Below are 14,115 nucleotides of genomic sequence, written 5' to 3'. Positions count from 1 at the left end.
CAGCTGTTAACTATACTAAGAGCCACGAGAGTTGGAGTCTGACGTTTAGCACCACTGGCGAAAAAATGTTGACTAACGCTGCTCGAAAATGATCTGTTGCTATGGCAACGATAACAGCGATGTCACATTTAAGGAAGCTATCGCCACATGGATTGCTTTGCTCTCAGCCGCTTTTATGGTATTATTCGGAGTGTTACTGTGTTAGTTGTTGCTGCTTTGTGTGTTTGTTTCCTGAATACTACTTTAGCTGTTAGTTTATTTTTATGTAAGTTAATCAGTGGCTAGTTGTACAGTTCTATTCTTTATTGAACATGTGCATTTCTTGAGGTTATTGTCAGAAACAGATGATTTTGTTGGCGATTATGAAATTTCATATTTATCAACAATGATGTGTTCTGTCTTAAATGCTGGAATTATTAGCATGGGCTTAGGACTTTACAAGGTCGAAACTGGTATTGTAAATTAATAACATATAAATAAAGTATTGATTAGGTGGAAGCTTCAAAAACTTCATATTTGTCAACTACATTAGGCCTACATGTTTTATTAAATACTCAGCCAGTATGAAAGGGTGATGTGCCGCAGACGACAGTATCTATGACAACGTAGCGTACTTTGTAGTTACTGATTTCACGGCTCGTATGTCAGACTCCAACACTCGCGGGCCCAACTATACTGTACGTTGAGTTGTACTTCCGAATGCAATACATAGTGAGTGAAAGCATTCTTTGGATAACAGCGGCTGTTGAAAACCAGACCCTTATTTTTAAGTATATTACACGTTTCTTCTCTACATTTATCACATCAGGATTTACCTAAACAGCTGCAATTTAGATAAGAGAGACCGCATTGTTTAGGTTAGGTATGTTATCAAGTGCCCGGATAGTGCCAGAAGTTCCATGATGGAAAGTATAAAAATAAATAACAGGAAAGTTTGTCGCATATATGGATAAGTACAGGTGTGGCGGTAATGCAATTTATTACTATAATGTTTAATTTCATATATTCATTGTCTCCATTCTGTTATTAATGCATAGTATGTTTTGTTTGGTGTCTCCGAAAATCATTAAAAGTAAGCGGGGACGTAAAATCAATATTATTATTATTATTATTATTAATATTATTAAACTCAATTCTCTCCAAAAAAAATACCTATATTGGCCTGAGTTACGAGATATTAAACAATTTCTTTGTTAATGATCTTGCTTGCTATATTAATTGCAACCACCGTGAATATTTCTTAACTAAAGTAAACTTGTTTCCTCATCCCGAGGTGGTGCAACTCTTTTTTAGATACACCCCCAGTGGAGGGGAGTTGGATGTACCATTTTTACCGCATATCTACCTTCCTGCCATTCTTAAATCTCTGACAGTACGCTACTGGGAATCAAACTCCGGCTCTGGAGAATGGGAGCTAATTGTGCTAACCATTATGATGGCGGACATTCTTAACTACAAAACACAGACATATAGCATGACTGATGCAGGTTTACACAAAACTATTCACCTATTTGTGCGACGTCATCAGAGCTGCACTAGGCCTACACAACGGAGGTTGACATTTCTTAACTACGAAACACAAATGTATTGTGTTACTTCGACACACGTTTTCACTGCGCGGGCCATACAGACGAAACTACTCACAAATTTGTGTGATGTCATCAGAGCTGCAGTAAGGCTGGTATCTGCTACGAAGCGGAATCATCATTCTTCTCTAACGAATTGCGTTGGGCGGGGTCTTGTATGCAAGGGTCTAATACACGAGTAAACACGGTAATTCGAAATTTTTTTTACTCACCCATATCTTTGAAGTTGGTAGTCGAATGTCACTTCTTCACCAGCTATAATGGGTCTCTTACTAAAGAAGCCAATTCTGAGTTCTCCGTTCACAGTCCACTAAAAACAAATGGAAGTGTTCTATGATATTAAAAAGGAAAAAGATTGTAACCAAGTATGTGCATATAATGAAAACACTTACAAGGAAAATGAATGTACAGTAATTCAGCTATTTTGTTTCTTCATTTCCAGAATAACCATTTGTTTCTGATAAGAAAAATGCATTTTGAACAATAAAGCTGAAACTATAAAATATAGTAATCAATCAGTTAATGCATGAAATAAGATGGTCATTTGGAGCAGCACAATCTTATATTCAAAATAAAATACTGCTATAATAAAACACTACTAAAAAGAAATATCAAATGATGGAAGTGCCAAGAGTGAAATGTTGAACAGGATTCAAAAAGGATCTAACTTCCTTAATCAAGTACGGAACACAGCATGGGACAAGGGAGTTCCTAACAGGGCAAAACAGACCATGTTTAAAACTTATCTCCTACCCAACAACACATAATTATAGTCTGGAAAGTCGCATCAAACATAAAAGAGTCATTTGCAAGCTTGTGAAATTAAGTTCCTTAGATCAACTGTACAGAAAACAAGGAAAGACAGATTTATTTATTTATTTATTTATTTATTTATTTAGCATATGGCTTTACAGATACAATACATACATACATGATTTTGGAAAGCAAACTATATCTTTATGTCCAGGTTGTTTATGTAACTAGACAATTTAGATGGACATCAGCGATATCACCATGTATTAGTAACTGAAGATTACTCATTATTTCCTTTGACATCTCAAAGAAGAGCGTTTTTACATCGAAGATCTGGTGGGGAGATATGCCTGAGGATAGGCACACAATATGTAGATGTAGATCTTATTGCGCTAATGATGAGACGCATCGTGGTGTTGAGCTGTGTATCTATGAGGTTGGTGTAAGGGCTATTCAACCAAACAGGAGTACAGTACTCAGCAGTGAAAAACACTAAGGGCTATGCAACCAAACACCGAGCTCGATAGCTGTAGTCGCTTAAGTGCGGCCAGTATCCAGTAATCGGGAGATAGTGGGTTTGAGCTCCACTGTCGGCAGCCCTGAAGATGGTTTTCTGCGGTTTCCCATTTTTTTTTTGCTACTTGCTTTACGTCGCACCGACACAGATAGGTCTTATTGCGACGATGGGACAGGGAAGGGCTAGGAGTGGGAAGGAAGCGGCCGTGGCCTTAATTAAGGTACAGCCCCAGCATTTGCCTGGTGTGAAAATGGGAAACCACGGAAAACCAACTTCTGGGCTGCCGACAGTGGGATTCGAACCTACTATCTCCTGAATACTGGATACTGGTCGCACTTAAGCGACTGCAGCTATTGAGCTCGGTGGTTTCCCATTTTCACACCAGGCAAATGCTGGGGCTGTACCTTAATTAAGGCCACGGCCGCTTCCTTCCACTTCCTAGAACTTTCCTATCCCATCGTCGCCATAAGACATATCTGTGTCGGTGTGACGTAAAGCAAAAAAACCATTCAACCAAACAAGAGTATAGTACTTGGCAGTCAAAAACACAAGTCCCAAAGCTGTGCTTCAAAGTAAAGTTGCAGGTGAACCCCAGGTTGTACCACATAATTTTTGGATTACATTGTTGAGAGTTCTTACTTTGGACTGGATATTATGAAGGTGTTATCTAAAGGACAGTATTCTATCTAAGGTGACTCCTAGTTATTTAGGAAATCTATTATGTTTCACAATTAGGAATGACCAGATAAGAAGAGACCTTCAGGTCAGCCTGACCATGGAAGAAAGACTGTGTTGCAAGGTTGAAGTGGCTAGAACACGTTAAGCAGATGCAGCTGACTCAAATTCCAAGGCAGTATTTTGAGAAAATCATTCCAGAACGAAGACCGACTGGACATCCTAGAAAAAAGTGGTTAGACAAGATTAGAGAAGACTTGGAGAAAAGAGGAGAAACATGGGATGCTCTAGAGAGAGAAGAAGTATATCAAGATCATAACAAATGGAGGTATATCATTTAAAAAAAAACTACCTGGCTTGCTGGAAGGAATTTGTGATGATGAAACAACATAAATTATAAGTAAATCTTTGAATTGCTAATGAAATTTCACAATGACTGTTCAGAAGTTTCTTGCTATGCTACAAATATACAATAGCGCTTCTAAAAATAAGGTAATAAGAGCTCGCACAGAGAAACTTTTCAAGCAGATGGTGGTGGTGGTGGTGGTGAATTTTGTTTTAAGAGGAAGTACAACGAGGTAATCATCCTCTCTGAACAAATTAGTGGAAAAGAAATTTAAAATATAAAACAAAATTATTTATTCAACAAAGGAATTTGGAAACACAGTACAAAATAAAATAAAAACAATTATAGAATTAGGCCGAAAAGATTACTAACGAATCAAAAGGGAACGTATGTTCCCTGAGTAACAGTACACTTGTAATTTATATACCCTTGATAAGTCCACAGTCGCACATAAAGCGGATGACGAGATCAGCAGTAGTCACGTCATTGGCTAGTATGCTTTCGAGTGTTTCCTGCAGGCCAAGGCTCCGTCTTAGGCCAGAGAGATCGGCGCACTATGTGAGGATGTGGGCCACGGTGAAGTCGGCACCACAAGAACACACTGGGGGGGGTCTTCCGTCTTTAGGAGATAGGAGTGCGTGGATCGTAAATGACCTATCCTCAGCCTGCACAATACTATGGCCACTCTCTGTGAGGGTCGGAAAGAGGACCACCACACGGTAGTTGTCTTCTTAATTGCTCTCAGCTTGTTGGGAGTTCGGATATCTAGCCACTCCGATTCCCAGGACGCCAAGATGGTTCGACGTAGCTGAGAACAAATATCCTCAGCAGGTACATCGACTGGTCTTGGAGGTAAAAGTACGGCTTCCTTTGCAGCTTCATCCGCAAGTTCGTTTCCCGCAATCCCAACGTGGCTTGGAAGCCACGCAAAAGTGATTCTGGAGCCAGCATCCCTTAACCTGGCTAGGTGGTCATGTATCTCCTGCACCAGTGGGTGTTGCAAGAAACAGGTTTCAATAGACTGCAAAGAGCTTAACGAATCGGTACACATAAGAAAGTGGCTTCATTCGTCATGCAGTGCAAACTGCAGAGCCTCTAAGATGGCATAAACTTCTGCAGTATACACGCTACATACTTTGTGCCTGACGGTGTGTAAAAACTGACCCATTTGACCATTCTCTGCTGTTCATAAACATTGTGAGACTTTACCTATCATTGCGTGTGCCGTACCACCATTCATAAAATTACGCACTGTTTTCTTTTAAGTGACTCACAGTTTCTACCCCCATCATCATTTTATATTGCCTCTTATACCGATCCAGAGTTCACTTAATCTTTTTCTTTTTCATATGCATTGTTTTTCATGTTTTTTTATGTTTTGATCAGCTGACGATGACCTGGACTATGGTCGAAACCGGTCCCAATTCTAATTACTATTAAATAAGAATGTAATCACTACATTTCTTTCTCTTATGTATTGAATAGGTTGAACCTCTTTTTTAATTATTCAATTTTAACATACTTTAGGAAGTGAGATCTTCGTGCTTATATGATCAATGACGAAAGAGCAACCAACATTATCTCCGATTTTAGAACCATCCGTGAAGATATGTCTCGCAGTCGGATATTGGCGAACGAAGTCTTGGAAATACCTCTGATAAACGGAGGAATCCGTGTTCACCTTGGGTCCACGGAGCAGATCTAGACGTATATCCGGTCGTGGAACCAACCACGGTGATACCTCGCTAAGAGTTCGTTCAAGACAACCATATCTTCTTCGTCAGCCTACTGTCATCCATCCTCATGAGATGTCCAACAAATCCTAACCTTCTCTTTCTTATCACACTCGAGATTGGTTCTATACTCGCATATAGTTCGTGCCTTGATCTGTGTACCCAGATTTCACCTTGCTTTTTGGTGCCCCATATACATGTCTCAAGATTCTTCTTTCCTCCTTCTCCAATTGTATGCAAGCTCTCTTGCCCAATCTCAGCGTTTCAGTTGCATAGTGCTATATATTAACTAGTTTTTTTCTTTTTGCTAGTTGCTTTACGTCGCACCGACACAGATAGGTCTTATGGCGACGATGGGACAGGGAAAGGCTGGGAGTGGGAAGGAAGCGGCCGTGGCCTTAATTAAGGTACAGCCCCAGCATTTGCCTGGTGTGAAAATGGGAAACCACGGAAAACCATTTTCAGGGCTGCTGACAGTGGGGTTCGAACCTACTATCTCCCGAATACTGGATACTGGCCGCACTTAAGCGACTGCAGCTATCGAGCTCAGTAACTAGTGTTTTTGATAGACTGTAGCTTTCAGCCAAATCGCTTTGTGTCTTCAGTTGGGAAACAGTTCTCGATACATTCGTCCTGCCCTTGCTCTATTACATCTTGCCTCACCATAAATTAAAACCTTATCACACATATGCATATGATGATGTGGTAAAGTCATTTCACCTGTACTCAGAGCTTGTACCCCGCTGTCCCTAGTCATACATTCAATGACTATGATGATGTCCTGTATCACAGCTGTTTATCATCAAATTTTAGTTAAGGCAAGGTGTAGTGCCAGTCGTTGACGGGACAATAACTCAGCATGTACACGATTATATGTTTGTCCACTCCTCATATTGTTCCCAGATTCTGAAGCACATAAGTGGGCATGCCTCTCCCAGTCAGCAACTTCCTGTGACGTACCACTTCCTTGCATTCCATGGCCTCTGTAGTTCCTTTATTTTTCTTCCTATTCTTTTCACTATTGCTAATCTTGATTAGATTTCTTTCTTCCGGTACAAAAGGAAGCTAAGCATCTGGTATCAGTACAATGCTTTTAAAATATTGCCAGAATGATCTCCATACCAATTCCCTTTACAGTCTACAGATTTAAGCGAGAAGCACATTGCATCCATCCCGCTCGGTTCAATTCAGTTCAGTTTTCCTCGTATCCATTCGCATCAGTTCGTCTGCCGCAAATACCTTCCGTCTTTTTCGGAAGCTGTCAGTGACCCCAGCTTGGAACAGTACCTGTAGCAATTTCAAGCTCTTTGTCCGAAGACAGAGAAATTAGACTGCGAAGAAGAAGAAAGAAAAGAGAGAAGATTTTGGATACACGAAATGAATTTAAAAAGAGAACAGTGCGATGGATAATATTACCTTCACTTTCCAGACTTGTTACATCATGAGGAAAACTTCTTTGAATATTTCAAAATATCAAGCTTCAAGTTCTTGAGTTGCTAAAAACGTTCTAACCCTCAAAAAAAAAAAAATCAGAAAACCAATATCACCTGGTGAATGACTAGCACTAACAATGAAGTAACTAATGATTTCCTTTCATATTTTATTTAACAACATTACATGATAAAAGTACAAAGAATCGCATAATACTATAAACCAGTATACCGTCTTGTCATATTCCGGCACTAGAGCATTAATTTTAGATTTAAATTCAATTTGCAGCGGAGGACTAAAAGATCTAACTGTTTATACCTTCTTTTTTTGGGAACCATGGGCTTTCTATCCACTTTTGCAAATTTGCATTTAAAAAATAGTCCAGCACATCAGCTACAGAGGTAATTGGATGAAGTTATGCATCAACAGACTAAGCGCCATTTGATGAATTTTAGCACCATCTTGTAGAGGAAAGTTTGAACTACTTATAATAAATTCCCCACTGTGTTACAAGAGGGCATTAATTGTCAGTACACTGAAAACCTAAGCGACATAGCGGGAATCAGTTAAACTGTAAACTACATCAGTAGACTATGCGACGTTCCATTATGCATCATTAGAACACGCTCCTCATTCCTCACATTGCATCAGGGATGACAGCGAGGGAGCCCGCGTTTTTGATAGTGCTAAGTTATTTAGTTGGTGATACATTGAGTGGTTTATCACATGACGAAGTTTAGCGATGTTATCAAGTATTTCTGAAAGTAAGGAGAAGGACAATGCTACTAATGCAGCTTGGTAAAAAGGTTACGTCGGAGTTTTATTCTGTAGAAGAACATTTTAAGTTAGTATCAAAATGAGATTGTTGTACGGTATCTAATAGGGTAGTCTGCAATGAAAGCAATATTTCTGTATCGATATATCCATTTAAAGAATCGGTGAAGGCTTCACTGTAACAGTGTCTTAACATATTATGCTAGGTAATAAGAACCAAATCAGTGAATTCCAGATGAGAATAATGAAAGCAGTGACTTTGCAGATATTGAGCGTGCCCTCAAATTTCATCAGCATTTATACACTGCAGAGGACTACATAAAGGTAATGAAAAACTGCAGACGGAAAACCATTGTTGTTCGCCAGATGTAAAACACGTCGTTTTTCACTTCAGCAGAAAATAAAAAACTGATCGTGAATCAGATACGGATGTCCATGGTTGCAAGATAAACTGGCTAAATCTAAAAGAAGTCCAATTCTAGAAATCACAGCCATTCACTATGTAGGCCTATGTCAAAACCAAATTTGATGGTGAATCTAGGAAGTAAATCTAAATAAGACTGGGACGACCATGGGAAACTAGAGCTCCCCTTCATCAGGCATTAATACCTTTGAGGCCAAATGGAAAACCTACAGTATCTCTGAAGCCAAACTTGGAGAATTTAAGTCGCTGATACACCTAATATTTGCAGATGCCGAACAATTTTACCAGAAACTTCAAGGAGATTCCAACATCGTGGATGACATAGATGGATTCAATGGAGATCCTGATGTAAAGATTGAATGAACTGAGAGTAACAATTTTATTACCTGCCCAGTGTTTTGTATCAATTTATGGGAGCAAATATTTTTTAATCACATTTTCTCTTGAGATGTTTTATGAAGCAATGAGTGACATCGTGGTCAGGGTCAACAGCAAGGATAGAATAGTGATAATGGGCGATTTCAATGCGACAGTTGAGAATAGAACTGAAGGATACGAAAGGGTGACTGGTAAATGTGGGGAAGATATGGAAGCTAATGGGAATGGGAAGCGTTTGCTGGACTTCTGTGCTAGTATGGGTTTAGCTGTTACGAATACATTCTTCAAGCATAAGGCTATACACCGCTACACATGGGAGGCTAGGGGTACCTGATCCATAATAGACTATATCTTAACCGACTTCGAATTCAGGAAATCTGTTAGGAATGTATGAGTTTTCCGGGGATTTTTCGATGATACAGACCACTATCTGATCTGTAGTGAACTAAGTATCTCTACGCCTAAGGTAGAGAAAGTAAAATCTGTCTGCAAACGAGTAAGGATAGAAAATCTCCAGGACGAGGAAATTAGGCAGAAGTACATGGATATGATTAGTGAGAAGTTTCGAACAGTAGACGGTAAGCAGGTTCAGGATATAGAAAGTGAATGGGTGGCATATAGGGATGCTGTAGTAGAAACAGCAAGGGAATGCCTAGGAACAACTGTGTGTAAAGATTGGAAAAGGCGAACATCTTGGTGGAATTATGAAGTGAGAGCAGCTTGTAAACGTAAAAAGAAGGCTTATCAGAAATGGCTCCAAACAAGGGCCGAGGCAGACAGGGGTTTGTACATAGATGAAAGAAACAGAGCGAAACAAATAGTTGTTGAAACCAAAAAGAAGTCGTGGGAAGATTTTGGTAACAACCTGGAAAGGCTAGGTCAAGCAGCAGGGAACCTTTCTGGACAGTAATAAAGAATCTTAGGAAGGGAGGGAAAAAGGAAATGAACAGTGTTTTGAGTAATTCAGGTGAACTCATAATAGATCCCAGGGAATCACTGGTGAGGTGGAGGGAATATTTTGAACATCATCTCAATGTAAGAGGAAATCATCTTGGTGGTGTTGTGAACAGCCAAGCTCATGGGGAGGAGGGAAATGATGTTGGTGAAATTATGCTTGAAGAAGTGGAAAGGATGGTAAATAAACTCTATTGTCATAAGGCAGCAGGAATAGATGAAATTAGACCTGAAATGGTGAAGTATAGTGGGATGACAGGGATAAAATGGCTTCATAGAGTAGTAAAATTAGCATGGAGTGTTGGTAAGGTACCTTCAGATTGGGCAAAAGCAGTAATTGCACTTATCTATAAGCAAGGGAACAGGAAGGATTGCAACAACTATCGAGGTATCTCATTGATTAGTATACCAGGCAAAGTATTCACAAGCATCTTGGAAGGGAGGGTGCGATCAATCGTTGAGGGGAAGTTGGATGAAAACCAGTGTGGTTTCAGACCACAGAGAGGCTGTCAGGATCACATTTTCAGTATGCGCCAGGTAATTGAAAAATTTTACGAGAGGAATAGGCAGTTGTGTTTATGTTTCGTAGATCTAGAGAAAGCATATGACAGGGTACCGAGGTAAAAGATGTTCACCATACTGGGGGACTATGGAATTAAAGGCAGATTATTAAAATCAATCAAAGGCATTTATGTTGATAATTGGGCTTCAGTGAGAATTGATGGTAGAATGAGTTCTTGGTTCAGGGTACTTACAGGGGTTAGACAAGGCTGTAATCTTTCACCTTTGCTGTTCGTAGTTTACATGGATCATCTGCTGAAAGCCTGAAAGGTATAAAATGGCAGGGAGGGATTTAGATGGAAATGTAGTAAGCAGTTTGGCCTATGCTGACGTCTTGGTCTTAATGGCAGACTGTGCCGAAAGCCTGCAGTCTAATATCTTGGAACTAGAAAATAGGTGCAATGAGTATGGTACGAAAATTAGCCTCTCGAAGACTAAATTGATGTCAGTAGGTAAGAAATTCAACAGAATTGAATGTCAGATTGGTGATACAAAGCTGGAACAGGTCGATAATTTCAAGTATTTAGGTTGTGTGTTCTCCCAGGATGGTAATATAGTAGGTGAGATTGAATCAAGGTGTCGTAAAGCTAATGCAGTGAGCTCGCAGCTGCGATCAACAGTATTCTGTAAGAAGGAAGTCAGCTCCCAGACGAAACTATCTTTACATCGGTCTGTTTTCAGACCAACATTGCTTTACGGGAGTGAAAGCTGGGTGGACTCAGGATATCTTATTCATAAGTCAGAAGTAACAGACATGAAAGTAGCAAGAATGATTGCTGGTACAAACAGGTGGGAACAATGGCAGGAGGGTACTCAGAGGAATGAACTCGATGGATGAAGCTGTATGCATAAACCGGCTTCGGTGGCGGGGTCACGTGAGGCGAATGGAGGACAGGTTACCTAGGAGAATAATGGACTCTGCTATGGAGGGTAAGAGAAGTAGAGGTAGACCAAGACGACGATGGTTAGACTCGGTTTCTAACGATTTAAAGATAAGAGGTATAGAACTAAATGAGGCCACAACACTAGTTGCAAATCGAGGATTGTGGCGACGTTTAGTAAATTCACAGAGGCTTGCAGACTGAACGCTGAAAAGCATAACAGTCTATAATGATAATGTATGTATGGAGGTATGTATGTATGTATGTATGTATGTATGTATGTATGTTTCCTCTTCCTGTTCTGTTCGACTGAGATAAGTAATTAAAATTCAATATTTTTTTTCAGAATCGCTTTATTTTTCTTGGAATAAGGTAATCATAACCACATATACCGACCTTCAATCCTTTACTTAGTTTAAGGACTGCCATTCTGATGATTATGAAGACGACGACGATGCTTGTTTAAAGGGGCCTAACATCCAAGTCAACGGCCCCTAATGGTTTGAAAGACTGCCATTCTACTTACCGACTAATGTGTGTCCAAAGCAGAACAAACCTTATCCATAAGCTTGAAAATATCACGTCAGTACTGTACTCTCGGAACATAATAGCCCTGTCGTGAAGGAAAATCCATAAGGAAATATGCATTGCATAGTATAGACTACAGTACAATGGCACATTTCTTGCCATTTGTATTTGACTCAGATCAGTTGAAATTTGTCAAATCAATAAGTGGTTATAGTATGACTTTAGGAAATAGCTCCCCTGCTAGAGTTTCTCCACCTAAAACTTGAGTAATGTGCCAGAGTTTCGGTGCGGCTCGTGGTGGTTCAAGCACTTAGCGCGCTTGTCCGGACAGTAAGAGATTCAGGTTTTAATCACGACTGCGGTCACATCTTACTCAGTAAATACTCAACAGTAAGGAGTTATTGGTGTAGCATTGTGATGCATTATTTGCACGTGAGAATTACCTTAAATAGCATCAGTAAACTAAGTCCCATTATTTCTTCAAGAAAATCTATGAACTGTGAGTATAAAAAAAGTCGTATGTGCGAACAAACGTCTATGTTACATTTTTGTGGTATTTGAGATATTCGTGGAACATCTATGATCTGTATCTGGATCTGTATTTGCAGGTAGTTTGAGGATATCTCAACAGATGGCTATAGTATTCCGGAAATTGTGAAGAGAAATGCACATGAAGAAAAATGGAACAAAACTCGATGTTACATCGTTTCCCGTGCAAGCGCTTGACAATGTCGCAAATTGAATGCAATATAATGAACACATTCTAGTCCGGAGATTGTTCTGGTGTGTTTAGTCTTATATTACTGAGTTTATTTAGTTTTTCATCAACACCATAGTCATGCGATCAGACGATAGTAGTGATTGTATTCTCCTCTGTATGCATCCATTATGTGTAAATGAGTGAGTGAGCGCGTGCACTTCTAACCTGCTGGTTCACGGAACAAAAGTCTATGTTACATTCTCTCGCGTAGCCATGTCCTGCGGTCAACAATCATCTTTATTGCCGTTTTTCTAAATATATAGGGAATGTAACATAGACGTTTGTTCGCACATACGACTCAAATGTTGAAATTTGGTGATAAGGTACAATCTATCATCCTACAACACCAGGAATACCATGTTTAACAAAATTATGTTTCCGAAACAGACTTTCAATGTATCAGGTCGTGTTACGTACATGTAGTACGTGTTGAAGAGATGTTAAGTACAGAACAAAAATGGCCAGCCGGACACCAGTGGGATCCGAACCCACAACCTCCCTATTTCGCGTCGGTTGCTCTACCAATTGAGCTATGGTGGCCTAGGCCATCTTTGTTCTGTTTGAAAGGATCTGAGCTACAGGTAGAGCAACCGACGTGAAATCGGGAGGTTGTGGGTTCGGATCCCACTGGTGTCCGGCTGACCATTTTTGTTCTGTACTTAACATCTCTTCAACACGTACTACATGTACGTAACACGACCTGATACGTTGAAAGTCTGTTTCGATTACAATGCGGTCGTGAAAATTCAATATTCAAAATTATGTTTGCTCGAATTTACACATAAACCTAAATTAAAACGCTAATATTTTGAAACTAACTTTTGGCGCTTGGTCTAATGATGCATAACGGCATCCAATTGACCTCTTTCTTTGCAGTGAAGCCATAGACAGAGTTGCTGCTTCACTATCACTCCTTGTCATATCATATCAGGATACCTTCTTACAACTTCAATCACCAGTTCTTTCTTGATCACACTCATTGAACTCAAATAAAACACTTTGCCGGAAGCTCACAAGGTAGGGTCTACCTTCAGTCTTCTGTCAACTTTATTTGTGAGGGCACACTCAAGTGAACGGATGGTGGGGGGAAATGCTAAAGCGTGCAGAACTGAAGCAGTATGTGGTTGGACATTTGGTTACAAGTTATCATAATATTCAAGGTCAACTGAACAGAGTGTGCTTCCTGCTTTTGTTACCAGCTCGTGATGTTTCCTTCATTTTTCATGCTTGTACTATATATAAAGTAATAAATCATGAAAGATTATGACAGGATATCCCAACAATTTTAGAGTTGAGTGAATAGGGATGTAGGCAGAGAAAGTTCACGCCAGATAGCGCTCGTGTACTACTGGGTAAGCGCAAGGCGGTCGTCTTATGTTTCTCCCAGTCAGCTGCGAGTAATGTATAGAATGTGACCGAGTTTTCTGAGCTAAAGCGGACTGTATCTTCTCTAATTTTACTCGAAGACTATATTAATTAATTGTATAGGTATATCCCCTAGTATATTACGGACGATTTTCAGCGTTTAAGCGTTAAACAGCTGCAAAATGAGCTACGGACCAGAAACGCTAAAACTAGCGGGAGTAATGAAGAATTAGTACAGCGGTAATTAGAAATTTCTAACACGCTTTATTATCCAAATAATGAATAGGAGTCAGCATGCCTTTTCCTAAAGATTACAATTACTTGAGTGTTGTACATCGATAAATATATAAATGTACCTCCACAAGACTTAAATCATGAATAGATATTTAAACACACACTTGCTCCCCTTGCTCACAGACTTCGATTCATGTATTTTTTTAAGGTTGATG

The 14,115-nt window shown here is 39.7% G+C and overlaps 1 protein-coding gene across 5 annotated transcripts in view; it reads right to left on the bottom strand.

Annotated features, from left to right (window-relative positions):
• Positions 1-14,115, bottom strand: part of Set2 (SET domain containing 2) — a 426,901-nt gene that overhangs the window by 229,523 nt on the left and 183,263 nt on the right. For all 5 annotated transcript variants that reach the window (XM_067151274.2, XM_067151278.2, XM_067151276.2 and 2 more), the window contains one exon: positions 1,799-1,896. In XM_067151274.2, coding sequence (XP_067007375.2) covers positions 1,799-1,896 — 98 coding nt within the window. The remainder of the gene's footprint in view (positions 1-1,798; positions 1,897-14,115) is intronic.

This window comes from Anabrus simplex, chromosome 7, assembly GCF_040414725.1.
Source record: "Anabrus simplex isolate iqAnaSimp1 chromosome 7, ASM4041472v1, whole genome shotgun sequence".
NCBI lineage: Eukaryota > Metazoa > Arthropoda > Insecta > Orthoptera > Tettigoniidae > Anabrus > Anabrus simplex.
Note: the sequence above shows the minus strand (reverse complement) of the source record. Positions and strands in the feature narration are given on the sequence as shown.